Source organism: Melanostigma gelatinosum (assembly GCF_949748355.1).
Source record: "Melanostigma gelatinosum genome assembly, chromosome: 12".
In the NCBI taxonomy this organism is placed as follows: Eukaryota; Metazoa; Chordata; class Actinopteri; order Perciformes; family Zoarcidae; genus Melanostigma; species Melanostigma gelatinosum.
In genome coordinates, this window is record NC_136645.1 from 25,761,614 (window position 1) to 25,777,102 (window position 15,489).

Below are 15,489 nucleotides of genomic sequence, written 5' to 3' on the forward strand. Positions count from 1 at the left end.
CACACACACACACACACACACACACACACACACACACACACACACACACACACACACACACACACACACACACACCTACATTACTTTTGGTGCATTGCTTCTTGTAGTATGTACAAGTACAACATGAAAACTGTCTTCGGTGTGTGTGTGTGTGTGTGTGCGCGTGTGTGTGTTTGATCTGTGTACATGTGTTTGCGTGCGTCTGTGTGTGGACATGTACACGTGTGAAGGAAGAGGAGGACAGTGGATCTGAATGCGACCGTTCATGGATCTGTTCTTCGACACAGCCTGCTGAAGGGCATCTCTGCGCAGATCGTTTCTGCTGCTGTAAGGAACAGCAAATACATACACACACATACACAATCACACACACATATATATACATAGAGAGAGAAAGGACTCAGTCTTTGACAAAAAAGGACTGCCTTAATTTAAGTGTTTTAATGCCCCCATGCCGACACCAGAGGCGTTATGTTTTTGTATTGTCTGTCCGCCCGGTTGTCATGATGTATCTCAGGAACCTTTGAAGGGAATTTGCCACAAATGTCCATTTTGATTTAGGATGAACTGAGAAGAAGTTGGTGGTCACTGTGATCTCACAAAACATTTTTGGCCTCAAATCAGGGATTCATAATTATGACAATTTCACAAATATGTCAAATAGGATGAAATTAAGTGATGACATTTTGGACAGACATGGATGTAAACTATAAGATGACTGAGGCATTATTTCTAGTTGATTAGAGTACAGCTTCAGTACATTGTTTAGATGTGAAGATGTTAACAAAATTAAATGATAAAACATCCCAAGATCATGAATGCATTCACAATTCATGTTTGTCTTTGATGATCTTTTTCCTTGTTTTGCCAAACAGCTGCACAACATTAAAACAATGTTCTTAAAGTCCTAGCTGGCTCACTGAAGTTAACGCTAATCTCTGGGCTTGAGCATCTGCACTGTATCGGTCACTTGATCGAAACACCTGTCAGTGACAGGGTTCTGTTTTTGTTTGTAAAGATTATCATCTGTATTCCTGCTCTCGTTTTTTTGTAGGTTTTGCTGCTGAAAGTCATTCTATTTGGCTGATTTTTTTTAAACTGAATTCTGTATTTTACTACGAGCTGTACATTTGTTGCAGTAGACTAATGCATTTATGTATTCAAGTATAATAAAAACACTTGCATATTTTCTTCAGGACAAAGTGGATGCTGGACTGCCAACTGCTATAGTGAGTATTTTGTTTTCCAACAATGAACTTAACTGAACAAAGAGAGGTGGTATTAGTGCAGAGAAACATTTGGTAACGTACTATGTCAAGATGATTTTCTGCTCTATGTCAAGATGATTATGTCTGCTCTATGTATTGCTGATTATGTCTGCTCTATGTATTGCTGAACATGTCTGCTCTCTGTATAGCGGATTATGTCTGCTCTCTGTATTGCTGATTATGTCTGCTCTCTGTATAGCGGATTATGTCTGCTCTATGTATTGCTGAACATGTCTGCTCTCTGTATAGCGGATTATGTCTGCTCTCTGTATTGCTGATTATGTCTGCTCTATGTATTGCTGATTATGTTTGCTCTATGTATTGCTGATCATGTCTGCTCTATGTATTGCTGATTATGTTTGCTCTCTGTATAGCGGATTATGTCTGCTCTATGTATTGCTGAACATGTCTGCTCTCTGTATAGCGGATTATGTCTGCTCTCTGTATTGCTGATTATGTCTGCTCTCTGTATAGCGGATTATGTCTGCTCTATGTATTGCTGAACATGTCTGCTCTCTGTATAGCGGATTATGTCTGCTCTATGTATTGCTGATTATGTTTGCTCTATGTATTGCTGATTATGTCTGCTCTATGTATTGCTGAACATGTCTGCTCTCTGTATAGCGGATTATGTCTGCTCTATGTATTGCTGAACATGTCTGCTCTCTGTATAGCGGATTATGTCTGCTCTCTGTATTGCTGATTATGTCTGCTCTATGTATTGCTGATTATGTTTGCTCTATGTATTGCTGATCATGTCTGCTCTATGTATTGCTGATCATGTCTGCTCTCTGTAGTGCGGATTATGTCTGCTCTATGTATTGCTGATCATGTCTGCTCTATGTATTGCTGATTATGTCTGCTCTATGTATTGCTGATTATGTCTGCTCTATGTATTGCTGATTATGTCTGCTCTATGTATTGCTGATTATGTCTGCTCTCTGTATAGCGGATTATGTCTGCTCTATGTATTGCGGATTATGTCTGCTCTATGTATTGCTGATTATGTCTGCTCTATGTATTGCGTATTATGTCTGCTCTATGTATTGCTGATTATGTCTGCTCTATGTATTGCTGATTATGTCTGCTCTATGTATTGCTGATCATGTCTGCTCTATGTATAGCGGATTATGTCTGCTCTATGTATTGCTGATCATGTCTGCTCTCTGTATTGCTGATTATGTCTGCTCTATGTATTGCTGATCATGTCTGCTCTCTGTATTGCTGATTATGTCTGCTCTATGTATTGCTGATCATGTCTGCTCTATGTATTGCTGATTATGTCTGCTCTATGTATTGCTGATTATGTCTGCTCTATGTATTGCTGATTATGTCTGCTCTCTGTATTGCTGATTATGTCTGCTCTATGTATTGCTGATTATGTCTGCTCTATGTATTGCTGATCATGTCTGCTCTATGTATTGCTGATCATGTCTGCTCTATGTATTGCTGATTATGTCTGCTCTATGTATTGCTGATTATGTCTGCTCTATGTATTGCTGATTATGTCTGCTCTATGTATTGCTGATCATGTCTGCTCTATGTATAGCGGATTATGTCTGCTCTATGTATTGCTGATCATGTCTGCTCTCTGTATTGCTGATTATGTCTGCTCTATGTATTGCTGATTATGTCTGCTCTATGTATTGCGTATTATGTCTGCTCTATGTATTGCTGATTATGTCTGCTCTATGTATTGCGTATTATGTCTGCTCTATGTATTGCTGATTATGTCTGCTCTATGTATTGCTGATTATGTCTGCTCTATGTATTGCTGATCATGTCTGCTCTATGTATAGCGGATTATGTCTGCTCTATGTATTGCTGATCATGTCTGCTCTCTGTATTGCTGATTATGTCTGCTCTATGTATTGCTGATCATGTCTGCTCTCTGTATTGCTGATTATGTCTGCTCTATGTATTGCTGATCATGTCTGCTCTATGTATTGCTGATTATGTCTGCTCTATGTATTGCTGATTATGTCTGCTCTATGTATTGCTGATTATGTCTGCTCTCTGTATTGCTGATTATGTCTGCTCTATGTATTGCTGATCATGTCTGCTCTATGTATTGCTGATCATGTCTGCTCTATGTATTGCTGATTATGTCTGCTCTATGTATTGCTGATTATGTCTGCTCTATGTATTGCTGATTATGTCTGCTCTATGTATTGCTGATTATGTCTGCTCTATGTATTGCTGATCATGTCTGCTCTATGTATTGCTGATCATGTCTGTTCTATGTATTGCTGATTATGTCTGCTCTATGTATTGCTGATCATGTCTGCTCTATGTATAGCGGATTATGTCTGCTCTATGTATTGCTGATCATGTCTGCTCTCTGTATTGCTGATTATGTCTGCTCTATGTATTGCTGATCATGTCTGCTCTCTGTATTGCTGATTATGTCTGCTCTATGTATTGCTGATCATGTCTGCTCTATGTATTGCTGATTATGTCTGCTCTATGTATTGCTGATTATGTCTGCTCTATGTATTGCTGATTATGTCTGCTCTCTGTATTGCTGATTATGTCTGCTCTATGTATTGCTGATCATGTCTGCTCTATGTATTGCTGATCATGTCTGCTCTATGTATTGCTGATTATGTCTGCTCTATGTATTGCTGATTATGTCTGCTCTATGTATTGCTGATTATGTCTGCTCTATGTATTGCTGATTATGTCTGCTCTATGTATTGCTGATCATGTCTGCTCTATGTATTGCTGATCATGTCTGTTCTATGTATTGCTGATTATGTCTGCTCTATGTATTGCTGATCATGTCTGCTCTATGTATTGCTGATCATGTCTGTTCTATGTATTGCTGATTATGTCTGCTCTATGTATTGCTGATTATGTCTATTCTTTTTGTTCAGACCGTGTCGGGTGTGATTGCTGTAGGAACGTCTCATGGTCTGGCTCTGGTCTTCGGTGAGTCCAAACTTGATTATGCTCCTTTTATACACACAGTGGTGTAAATTATGTTTTCACATTTTTACAATGCAAACGTCACAGAAAAAGTGTAGACAACATTGATTAAGTTCAGTTCCCAGTTACTTCTTGTTATCACAATCATGCATAGCCAAAGCAGTGGTGTGCCTTACTGTCTGCATCAGGGTCATTTTAGATACTACCTCTAGGGGGTGTTAAAGTGTTTTACTAGTTGTAGATCCTCAAAAGCTTGTGGTCTCAAAGCCTCACACTTAGCAGTGTGCCTTTCACTGAGCACCCTCTTCACAGCATAATTCTATTGAAATCAGGGCGGGACTGGCCATCTGATGACCGGGCACTTCCCTGGTGGGCTGACCTGTCTTTTGGGATGACATGATTAGGCTAGATCAGCCTATTAGATTCTTAATTGACACTGGGCTGGCCCAATCACATCTTTAAACCCCTCCCAATCTGAGCTCAGTGCCTTCATTAAACAGAGCGTATAAAAAACTAGAGTGGCATATTGGATAAGACAGCAAGAAAGGCGCGGAGAAATTATGGGCCAAAAAAAGACAGGCCCTTCAGACAGAATACATAGAGCAGACATAATCCGTTATACATAGAGCGTCCGAGGCTACATTCCCAAATATTTTATGAACGGCGTTGGACTTTTTAACGACTCGCTGCTCAGAGTCAACTCTGACAGCAGCACAGCGTCTCGCCATCTGCTGTCTCGTTGTGCTTAGGCATGAGTCTGTTACTATGGTTATGGGAATTGCTGTCGTCAGGTCATCTGAAGCTCAACAAAAATGAATGTGCGATATTCTTTGTAACTCAACAGTCTGTCAAAATAAATGCAGATCTTTGTGTGTTTGCGGGGGAATCTGATGGTCAGCACTGAGTGACGTATGTTACAGCTGGAAGGGTAGAGGAGAAATGGCAGAGCGTTTATATCCAGGTGGAGAAATACAACTCCTGTACATAAGACCCCAGGAAGAGTGCCAAGCAAATTTTAGATAGTGGCCAAACGGAGGAATTACATTTATGGTCCGTCACGTGACTCCATGGGGCTCAAAAAACATTCATTTTGAAAAAGACATCTGCAAATCAGTGGGGATTTTTTTTGAGGTGATTCAACCTCTCAATACAAATACGTGAATAACCCTTATTTAAATCATTAAGTCCTAAAAGTTGTAAAATGCACTGACAGTTATTTTCCTTCCTCTGTTCCTGTGAATGAGAACGAGGCTAGACTGAGGGCTGGGAGGTGGGGCTAAAGCAAACGCTAGTGTGCTTGCTCTATGGGCCCCATTGATGCCAAGGATCCCCGTAAGATCTGGATAATTTCATCTGAATTCTGTACTCAGAAGAAATATATATATATTGTAAGTCATTTACAGTAAATATTACAATATTAATCATATTTTCTCTTTAAAAAGTACAGAATATAGCATGTAACGTTACGACACACACCATCTCTTAAGTGGTTATGTTTCCAGTCTGATCTGGAGCGCACACCTGATAGGTGTGTAGTTTGCTTGCATGATTGCTGTTAAGACACGGTGTCTCTCTCTCTGATCTCTGCCATCATTACGGTTGAATTTTTCCTCATTCAGCTTAAACACTCCACTGAAAATGTTTTGAGAATGGTTTTTGATGTCCATCAGTTGGGGATTTTACAAAACAAATACGCTTCCAACATATTAAATGTATCAATCCACACTGAATCTGAGAGACGCATGCTGCTTTAAGTGAAACATCATCTGCATAGACAGCTGTTAAAATCACACAAATGTCCCGCTGTTTATGTGTTTTGAACTTACTAACTGTAGGCTCGTTGGAGATGAGCCAGTCCTGATCAGAAGTGATCACCGGCGATCGGTGCACAATGCATGCTGGTTAGGTTTGTGTCCGACTTGATCCCGACTTGCTCTGACAACATGCACACGTGGTAAACGATCACCATGGGAAACGTCTGGCTGTTGCCAGATCAAAGAGCGGATTGGCTATGTAAGGGTACAAAATAAATTCATCATATTGGCTTCATTTACATCGTGTCAGAGAGAACACAATACATTTATGACCATTTTCATGAAGACGTGATCTGAAGGACACAAAAAGTATTTTTTATTTTGGCATCAACTTCTTTCTTTTTTTTAATCACACTAAAAATCAACATTTTTTAGACTACAATCATGTATAACTCATATGTTAACTATATTGAGGGGTTAAAAAGCACCTCTACAGCTAGTGACCAGTTGATTGAACTTTACTTATATTGAAATATTTTATTACAATTACTGTGATCATCTGGTTAGGATAGGATCTGGCTTCCTTTACCTTAATACATGCCAGTATCACTGATATCCACCCTAAGGACTGCTTCACCTGAGTCTGACATGGAGGCACTGACAATAACATCATAGTTGCCCTCATAAGAAATGCAGGAGCCATCAGCCTTTGCTCTTACAAAATTATTTTCACTTCCATTGTACATGACATCATAAAGATCGTAGTCGCAGTTGTTTCCTCTGTCAAAGATCCCAACAGCAAACCAGTTGGCGTAGAAGTTTCGATCGTAGGGCACGGAGAACATGACAGCCATGGAGTGACTGTGGTAGTTCAGGTCGGCGTTGAAAAGGTCGTAGGTGAAGACGCCGACGGCACCGGTCGCACTGCCAGTGGTCTTGTTGAACAATGCACTGCCATTTGAGTAGGGACCCACCATGGGTGGCAGAGGGACCTCACAGCAGCCGCTCTCAGTGAACACCCTGAACACAGAGTGACAAAACATTTGGGACAGGGTCTTTCACAAACCTTCTCCAAATCATTCCATAGATTTAGTGGTGTGATCACATGTCATTCCATCCAGCTACAATAACCCAAAGTGAGGTCAGCCATTGCACTCTGCGTTCCATCCCAAAGGTGTTGGATGCGTTTGGGGTCAGAGCTCTGACAAGTTCTTCGACACTAAAGTGGGAAAACCATGTTTTTATGGACCTGGCTTTGGGCAGGAGATCATTGTAATGTTGAAACAGAAAAGCTCAAATCCAAATCTGGAAGCACGCTATTGTCTACAATATGTAGAAAAAATGTCCGTGCATTGGAACTATTGGCCACAATTGATACTAGTTTGGCTTCTTGAAAGTGGCGTGATTGTGTCCATGTGACTATTCACTCTGACCAATCAGTGGTCTGATCTGCAGTGTTGTAACTCCACCTTCTAGTATCGCCTCAGCTTGCTTAGAACCTCGACCCAATAAAAGTACCTGATAAAGTCACTCAAGTCAGGTCAGTTTTACTAATGGGAACAATGTAGCTTGAGGTGGTGGCACCTGCAAGTGAATCAACTCCATCTATCGATCTGGTATTGTCCTGTCTCTGTCTATACTGTTCAAACAACATTGATTACACGTCTGTCTGTCCTGGTGGAGGGATAGAGGGAGTCGTATGCTGTATAGATTGTAAAGCCTTTTTAAGGCTAACCTTTTGGACTGCATAGATTAAATTGACACAACTTGACTCTAAGATAGCAATTCAGCTCTAAAACCAAAAACTGACGAACACATCAGTGACAAGTGAAGGTTGGCAACACTATTGATGAGTGGATGACTTTAGTAAATCAGACGTCCAGGCGTGTTAATCAGTTTTTAGTGTCCCCTTGCTACTTCCCTGGTTTTGTAGGACTTTGCAGTGCAGGATTTGCTGCACATCTTTTTGCGCTGTGTATGTTTTTTTTCAAGCTGTTTAACGTGTTTTTTGAAAAACGTTTTATTTGCTTGCTGCATTTTTTGCATTTGTGTGTGGCCAGTGTTTGGTACTGCTCTTACAATATACAGCAGGAAACTGCTAATGTCAGGTGTATATGTACTCTCAATACCTTATGCAATAGACATGAGCAAAAGCAATGCATAACCTTGGGTTGGAGAGAGTGTAGCAGCCAGAGTTGTTGTTAATCTCAACGGAGCAAATGCGATGAGGCATTGTGATGAAGTGGTGTGGAGTGGCGGCCGGGAGGAGGCTGGCTGTGACCTAGAGACAAGACAACATCATTTCAGAGCGACATTTTGTCGTTGTAGGGAGCTTTGGTGTGATTTGCTGAAAGTCTAAAGTCAAAGGCATAATTTACAAACCGTGTGCTCTTAAAATGACAAATAAGGCTGCATAATAAACTTCTGTGTTCTCTTAATTTGCAGTGTGTTGCGCTCTCAGAGCCAACTGAGAGTTTACATGCACTTTCCTCTTGCATAGTCACGCCACACGATGTTTTAGTGCCAAAGAAAGGTCTGGCTACAGATATCATTCTGGTTTAGAATCAGAATAAGAATCTCAATTGTCTTGGGCGGCGCTAAGCACAGGATGCAGTGACTGTGCCCCAAAAAAACTTGCAGATAAGCAGGACAATGGCTGCTGAAATAGCTGACTTATACTACAGTCTACATCCAGTTAGTCAGACTATATGCTCTTTAGTTGATTGTGTGTACATGTGCGCACAAAACTGTCGGGGCTCTCAGTTGAAGCCAGATTACATTCCCATGTTAAAATATATCAAAATCTTTTTCAGGTCTTTGAGAGCACGCTTTATGTGGACACTTATAATGTTCGCCACCTCAGTAAGATCAGCTACTGCTTTGGCAGAAGCTGATGGGGATCCACTAAAATAAACAAATTCAATTAATGAATGACATACCAATAGACTGCTTACATTTTCTCATTTCATTTTTTTTGCATAGCCCACAAATTTGCCTCAGAGGGCTTTAAAATCAGCACAACACAACATACTGGTAAGAAGTGGACACAACTTGAAATGAAACAAATGATGTCCATGCGGAACGAGACCTCATGAGCCCACACGCTGAGCTAGAATAACTTCTTCTATCTAAAAGTCACAGGAGTACTTACCTTTTTATGATCTGCAAAGTTAAAAAAGAAGAAGCTAAAACCAGTTGTTGGAGCTGACAGAGTTGGTCCAGGTGTAAGGCAGGATGTGGTGGTCAAGTCATATTACACGAGCTGCTCACACACCAGGTTTTATTGACTCAGGTAATCGGGACCTTCAGGCACCAGTTGACTCCCTCCTTATCTCCTGTCCAGTATCAGCTCCCCCCTCTCTGTTCTCGGACCTCGCCAACACCTTATCACCATGAAATGATTGGATCGTAGTGATTACATCAACGTTAGCTTTTATTTGGACCTTCTTTTGTTTGAACCTTTTAAAAAAGGGTATCCATTGTTTGTACAGGGCGTCCCCAGGAGGGTAAGGACTGAGTGGCCTGCCATGCTCACTGGGTAACACTACAAAATGAGGAGGAGCAATACGCTAATGAATTGACTGACCATGAAATGAGACTGCTTAGTGAACAGTAGTTGCCATAAGATAACACCCTTTTGGATAGCAAGAACCAAGAAAACCAAAAAGACATAATATAGTTCCTTAGTAGAAGGACTTGTGATTTGATTTCTTTAAAAATACTTCAGCCATGATGATGGAAGGAGTTTGCAGCAGTTCTATCAATAAAATAATTAGTCTTGTTAAAAGAGTCATATCAGTTATATGAGTAGTATTTGCAGTAGCGGTAATCAGTGAATTGAAATGGAGAATGCGTCAGAGCTCCAGCAGCCTGTCTACATGTAGCAGTTTCAGTATGCATGTTTTTTTTTCAGGGCACAAGTACTGATGCCCAATATCTGTAATCAGAAATACTAATAGTCTAAACTAAATAATCCAAAGCCATATTTTAATGTCAAAGTAATCTCTTTCATAGTCAGCCAAATCATACTTAACTTAACTTAAAGCATTTCTATGTCTTTCAATGTAGAGACGATGCAGTCAGTATAACAAAGACATGAATCTGCTGTTATATCAGCTGACCCATCATGGTTAAGTAACTGTCCCTGATCCCTGATTGTAGTGTTGTGTTGTGGTCTTTAATCAGGACTCAGTGAACGACTGTGAATATTGATGGTAAAAGTGCATCTAACACCATGCGTTAGTTTTCCAATTATGGTCACCAACAACTTCTTTAAACCCCGGCCGCTCCACACAGCCACAAGCTGTGTTACAACGGAAACTTCTCCATAATAAAGACACGCTTGGATAGGATCTTTAGACCTCGCTCCACTGATAAAAGTCAGTGATCAGAATGATTAATTCACACACAAATATTCTATACATGGCCCAGGTATTTCTCCTGGCTCAGTTTCAGTCAGAGCGTTGGGCCGCAGAGAAGTATTTCTCCGTGCTTGATTTCACTTGTTTTCTGAACTCTGACTCATCGGATGACTCTCCAGTTATTGGGTGTATTAATAATGGACAGCAGTGGGAGTACAGGGACTTGGTGGCCAATCAGGTCCAATTTATCTATATTATATATATATTAGGGCGGCTGTGGCTCAGTGTTAAGCGGGTTGTCCTTTAATCACAAGGTTGGCAGTTCGATCCCAGGCTCCAAATGTGAAATGTGAACTTTCATGTAGGTACCTGTAGGTATGTGATGATTGAATTAAGGTTAAAGTTACTTTTTGAAGGAAAATCTCCCCCTACAAAAACCCTTTTAATGGGGAAATATGGAAGAAACCTCAGCAAAAGAGGAGGGATCCCTCTCCCAGGACAGACAGATATGCAGTAGATGTTGTGTGCACAAAATAAACAACATAATAATAATATTAATAACATAGACAATGTCAAGCAGCTTCCAGGTGTCACCAAACAGATGGAGACTGAGCCACATGACCTCTACCGTGTAACATAGAAAGAGGACAGACTACACAATAAGCACATCTCAAGCACATTGTTCATACAGACGAGAACAAACAAACACACAGAGCCAGATTTTTTACCAGCCTGTAGTTGTAAGTACAATCTTATTCGATGGGCCAGTGGCATCACAGCCAGCGACCAAAACAAAGTGATCAGAAAGGCTAGCTCTGTTCTGGGAGCCGATGGAGGTGGTGGAGAAGACTGTTGTGCATCATGGGAAACACCTCCCATCCTCTTAACTACCTGCTGGTCAAACAGCGGAGCACTTTCAGTACGAGACTGATCCAGCTTCGCTTTGACAAGGACAAGTACAGCTGCCATCTCCCCGTACAACCAATCCTCTCTGTGTAAGGACGGAGGGCGGGCCTCATACATCTTATTCAAATTAGCTGAACAAGAACTACACTTTAATTTTACAGTACATGTTGCATTTGATTTTGCACTACTTGCGCTTTGTCCACTTCACAACATTACACGTATATACTGCATGTACATTAAAATCCTCTCATTTATTTCAGCTATTGTCGATAAATATTAAACAGCTTTTTGCACATTATTTTGGATTAATAAAGTACTTCTATCAACCACCCGACCCTAACCTGCCAACTTAATGCATTATAGTTGAACATTTGTCAAGACGGAGGTCTGATACAAGAACAGAGACAGACAGTGTTTGAGAGAGAGACACAGAAAGGGGAAGACAATATGAACTACTGCAAGCAATATTTCTGTAAGTTATTGATAACTTACTCGGAATACTGCTTTGTCATTTTTTGACCTGCCCACTCGAACTCATGACACTTTCTAGTAAGCTCACCTGAACCCATCCGACCTGTGGGTCGACCCGTGCGTCACTACTGTCGATGGTTATGAATGGTTCTCTCTCTCTCATCATGAGGAGTGTTGTTGAGCTGCAGTAGCAGGAGTGTGAAGAAGTCTGGTATGACCAACAAAAAAACTGCTCCTTACCTGGTTAAGTTGAAAGCAGAAGTTAGCTAGAAGTGAGCATATGTATGGCAGTTTTTATATCTTTATAGGATTGTTAACTTTCATGGGAAATTGTCAAAATATGCAAAGAGCTGTTCACAGATACAAAATGAATGTGTCTTAATTTCATGCTGTGATGTTTGGGTTTTTGCTGGGGTTTGATCGGGGCTGCGGTCTCAGCAGGGCTGACCCATGTCTCTTTACATTGCTTACATGATGCCTGGGCAGGAAAAGGTATGGACACCCTGTCAGTTGGCCCTGTCATACTTAATGTTCATTCTGTATTAAACCTGACTGGCTCTGAGAGATCACCGCTCATGTCCATTTTGGTTTGGCAGAGCTACTTTAGTGCATGCTTTGTTGTTTGATTTGGTTATTTGCGATTGGCAGTTTTTCTTGCATTTCCAGTTTTTCATTTGGTGCCAATGTGTTGTGTTTTTGTGTTGACATGTAAAAACTTTGAATTTGTCTTTTTTTTAACATTACTTTTACCATCCACACCTTTTCTAAGTCTGTCCCATGCTTCAACAGTTAAACATGCCCTTCATCTTCCTCTCCAGATACTAATCAGGCTCTGCGGCTCTGTCTGGGTACCAAGGCAACCGGGGCAGAGTTTGGCGCTGTCTCTGCCCTCAGCGTCAACCATGATTGCTCCCGACTTCTCTGCGGGTTCGCCAAAGGACAGGTATATACTCAGACACACATTATATACAATCACATACAATCTTGTTGACTGGGCGTTCATTAGCGTTCAAAAAAGGGTGGACACATGACACTGTTAAAGTTCAACAGGGTTTTTACTGATGGTTTGAGTACAGTACCTGTTTGTTCTGAGGCAATTGGTCCTGATGAGGGTGAGTTGTGCTCTGAGAGAGTTAATGGTTGTGACTGACAATCTCAGGCTCTTGTTTTATTTACTACGACAATGGGCTCCTCTTACAGGAGAAGGAAATGTTTGGCTTGGAATTGTGCATCAAAATACTGCGTGCAGCTCTTTGGCTAGTGTGGACATGGTTTTCCATGGCAAATTATGTCACATGCAAACAACACCGAATGCATTTGTTATTACTATAACATAACCTACCTATTCACTTATGGTTTAAAAGGCTACATCTGATCCGGTATAGTTGGAACAAATAGTTCTTCGGGCCAGTTTCTTTTCTCTTTTACAGTTTTCTCAGTTGCTTTGGCTCATTTTTTGAAACAGTCTTGTAGGCTGTAAGTGCAATTGTCACAATTGTTTCATAGGACATCACAACTCTATTGCATATCTGCAAAAAGATAATAACTGACCAAAAACATTTTGTTCATGCTTCATGTACCTAGTTATTGTGTCAGTGGTATCTCAGTCCATATGAACTTGACTTGGGAACGGGAGGAACCGTCTGCTTAAGTGTGTACTGGTACCTGGATAGATGCCAGTTCTCCTGGGCACTGCCTAGGTGCCCTTGAGCAAGGCACTAAACCCCCAAAGTGCTTACTCGGCACTGTGTAGTAGCTGCCCACTGCTCATAATACTAGAATGAGTTAAATGAAGAGGCTGTCACTGTTTCACTGTGTGCATTGATATGTACAATGTGTGACAATAACAGTGTTGGGGTCTGACCATATGGCTTCAACATGTGCTGTGGACAAAGAGAATCAGGCCTTCACTGTTTCAAGCAAAGGTTTCATCCTAATTTGTAGTTTGATAAGAGCAAAGGAATTTCACACTCGGGTGTGAATTCCCCCCCCCCCCCCCCAAAAAAACTATGGTTCCTGAAGTCACCTGAATGCACCGCTGCAATCTCATTGGCCGATGGCCAAGAGACCCCAGGACCCCTGTGGTTCAACCACTGTTCTACAAAACTGCCTGCAGATCACACCTCCATGCTTTTTCCCTTCGACCTCCGTCGAACAGGGAGCACACAACGCTCTCTTCGCCCGGACCTTCGTCCTGGACACATGAAGACACATCGGCCTCTCCTCCCCCCTCCAGCACGACGCTGGCCACGAGGAAGCAACGGCCCCTCAAACCCTCATCAAACCCTGTCAGGTCACAACGCCATTTCGCTGGACGAAACGACAGTGTTCCACTTTGAGTAAGGCTCCTTTACCCAGCCGAGACGAATCCGCATCCGCGATCCGTTCTCCGCTTTTTGCTTCTTTTTCTTTTTGTGCACACTCCGGCAGGAAGACGTCTAATCCTCTCCTGACCGATGATTACCGGGAGACGTACGGACCACGTCGTCTCAGCCGAAGTTAAACTGTCCTCCCTGCAGCGAGGATAGATCACGTCTGCGTTTCGCTCTAGAGCGAGCTCACGCCACGACGGCACAGTGCCCGCTGCACGGCCGCGCTGCAAGCAGCCTGCCCCCCCCCCTTCCTGCTGAGGAAAAAGGACCACTTTGCCACGAACACTTCAACGTTGCAACGAGGCATCGGCAAGTAAGATTCTTGGTATCTGGGCATAGCTTAGCTTAAATGAACTTAAGTTTAATTCAGGCCATTCATTTATATGTTGATATTCCCGTGTTTTTGTGTGTTTAAGTTACTGTCGCGTGATATTGAGATATTGCGCAATCATTACGGAGCAGAGAAGCTCCGCTGTATTAGTGTATTAACTGCTATGACTGTTTATTTGGGATTATTTTCATTCATTGTCTTCCACTCCGTGTGGGAGTTCTCTTTTCATTAACTCGACTCTGTGAGTGAGCTGAGGTGCTTGGCTTATCACGGCATATGTTACCGGCAGTTCAAAGACGACAGCGGTATACTTATGCATGATAGAACCAGCAACTCAGGCTCCCTACAACATCGCACGCCGAAGTGTGATGCACGTCGAGTTCTCGCTCCTTTTTCCCTTTCTTCCTCCTCTCACGTAACACACAGCTCCTATCTCTGCCCCTGGGGAAACCCCGTTCAAACGATCGCCTCACAACACGTGTGCATCGGCACACGTGATTACATACAGCAGTCTCACCGCCATTTTGTCCGAGTCACTCGACTCCGCCATCTGGTGGTAGTTTAGCTGTAGTATCTTAAGGCCCCTCCCCTTTTGGCCCGCGTCACTCGGCGCCGCCATCTTTGTAGTCTTTAGCAATAGCTGTAAGACTCTCCTTCCTTTTCACACACACCCACACACACACACAGACATACACCCTCATCCATTTTATTCATTCTTTAGTTTAGGCATATAAAATTGTATGATAACATTTGTTGGTTGCAATATTAATTGATTTGATCATTTATTATTTTGATTTAATAAACTCTGTTATACTTTAAGGAGCAGTCGTCTGTGATTACTTGTGCATATGTATTTGATAAGACTGTATGTAGTAGCCTGTGCTCGAACTTAACCCTTCACTGTCACTGAATGTGTAGTCATACGCAGACTATTGACATTATGAGTGACTACTAATTATGAGACTTAGTTTTATCGTTTGGTTATTGGTCCCTGTTCACAGGGTGGTGCCCCGTTGTTATTAATAATCATTAATAATTGTTACATACATTAATAATTCTATTGATGTCAAGAATTCAGTTTCTTAAATGCTGATGACC

The 15,489-nt window shown here is 41.6% G+C and overlaps 2 protein-coding genes across 3 annotated transcripts in view; one reads left to right on the forward strand and one right to left on the reverse strand.

The window, feature by feature from the left end:
- vps8 (VPS8 subunit of CORVET complex) overlaps positions 1-15,489 on the forward strand; it is a 67,780-nt gene that overhangs the window by 1,940 nt on the left and 50,351 nt on the right. For both annotated transcript variants that reach the window (XM_079280872.1, XM_079280873.1), the window contains exons 4-7: positions 231-327; positions 1,197-1,229; positions 4,145-4,199; positions 12,507-12,631. In XM_079280872.1, the coding sequence (XP_079136998.1) occupies positions 231-327; positions 1,197-1,229; positions 4,145-4,199; positions 12,507-12,631 (310 nt within the window). The remainder of the gene's footprint in view (positions 1-230; positions 328-1,196; positions 1,230-4,144; positions 4,200-12,506; positions 12,632-15,489) is intronic.
- Positions 6,541-8,183, reverse strand: LOC306786184 (DELTA-stichotoxin-Hmg2b-like; the record flags this gene model as incomplete). The annotated part of the gene is made up of 2 exons (XM_079280874.1): positions 6,541-6,970; positions 8,116-8,183. The coding sequence occupies 2 exons, from the start codon at positions 8,181-8,183 to the stop codon at positions 6,541-6,543; spliced, it is 498 nt and encodes a 165-aa protein (XP_079137000.1).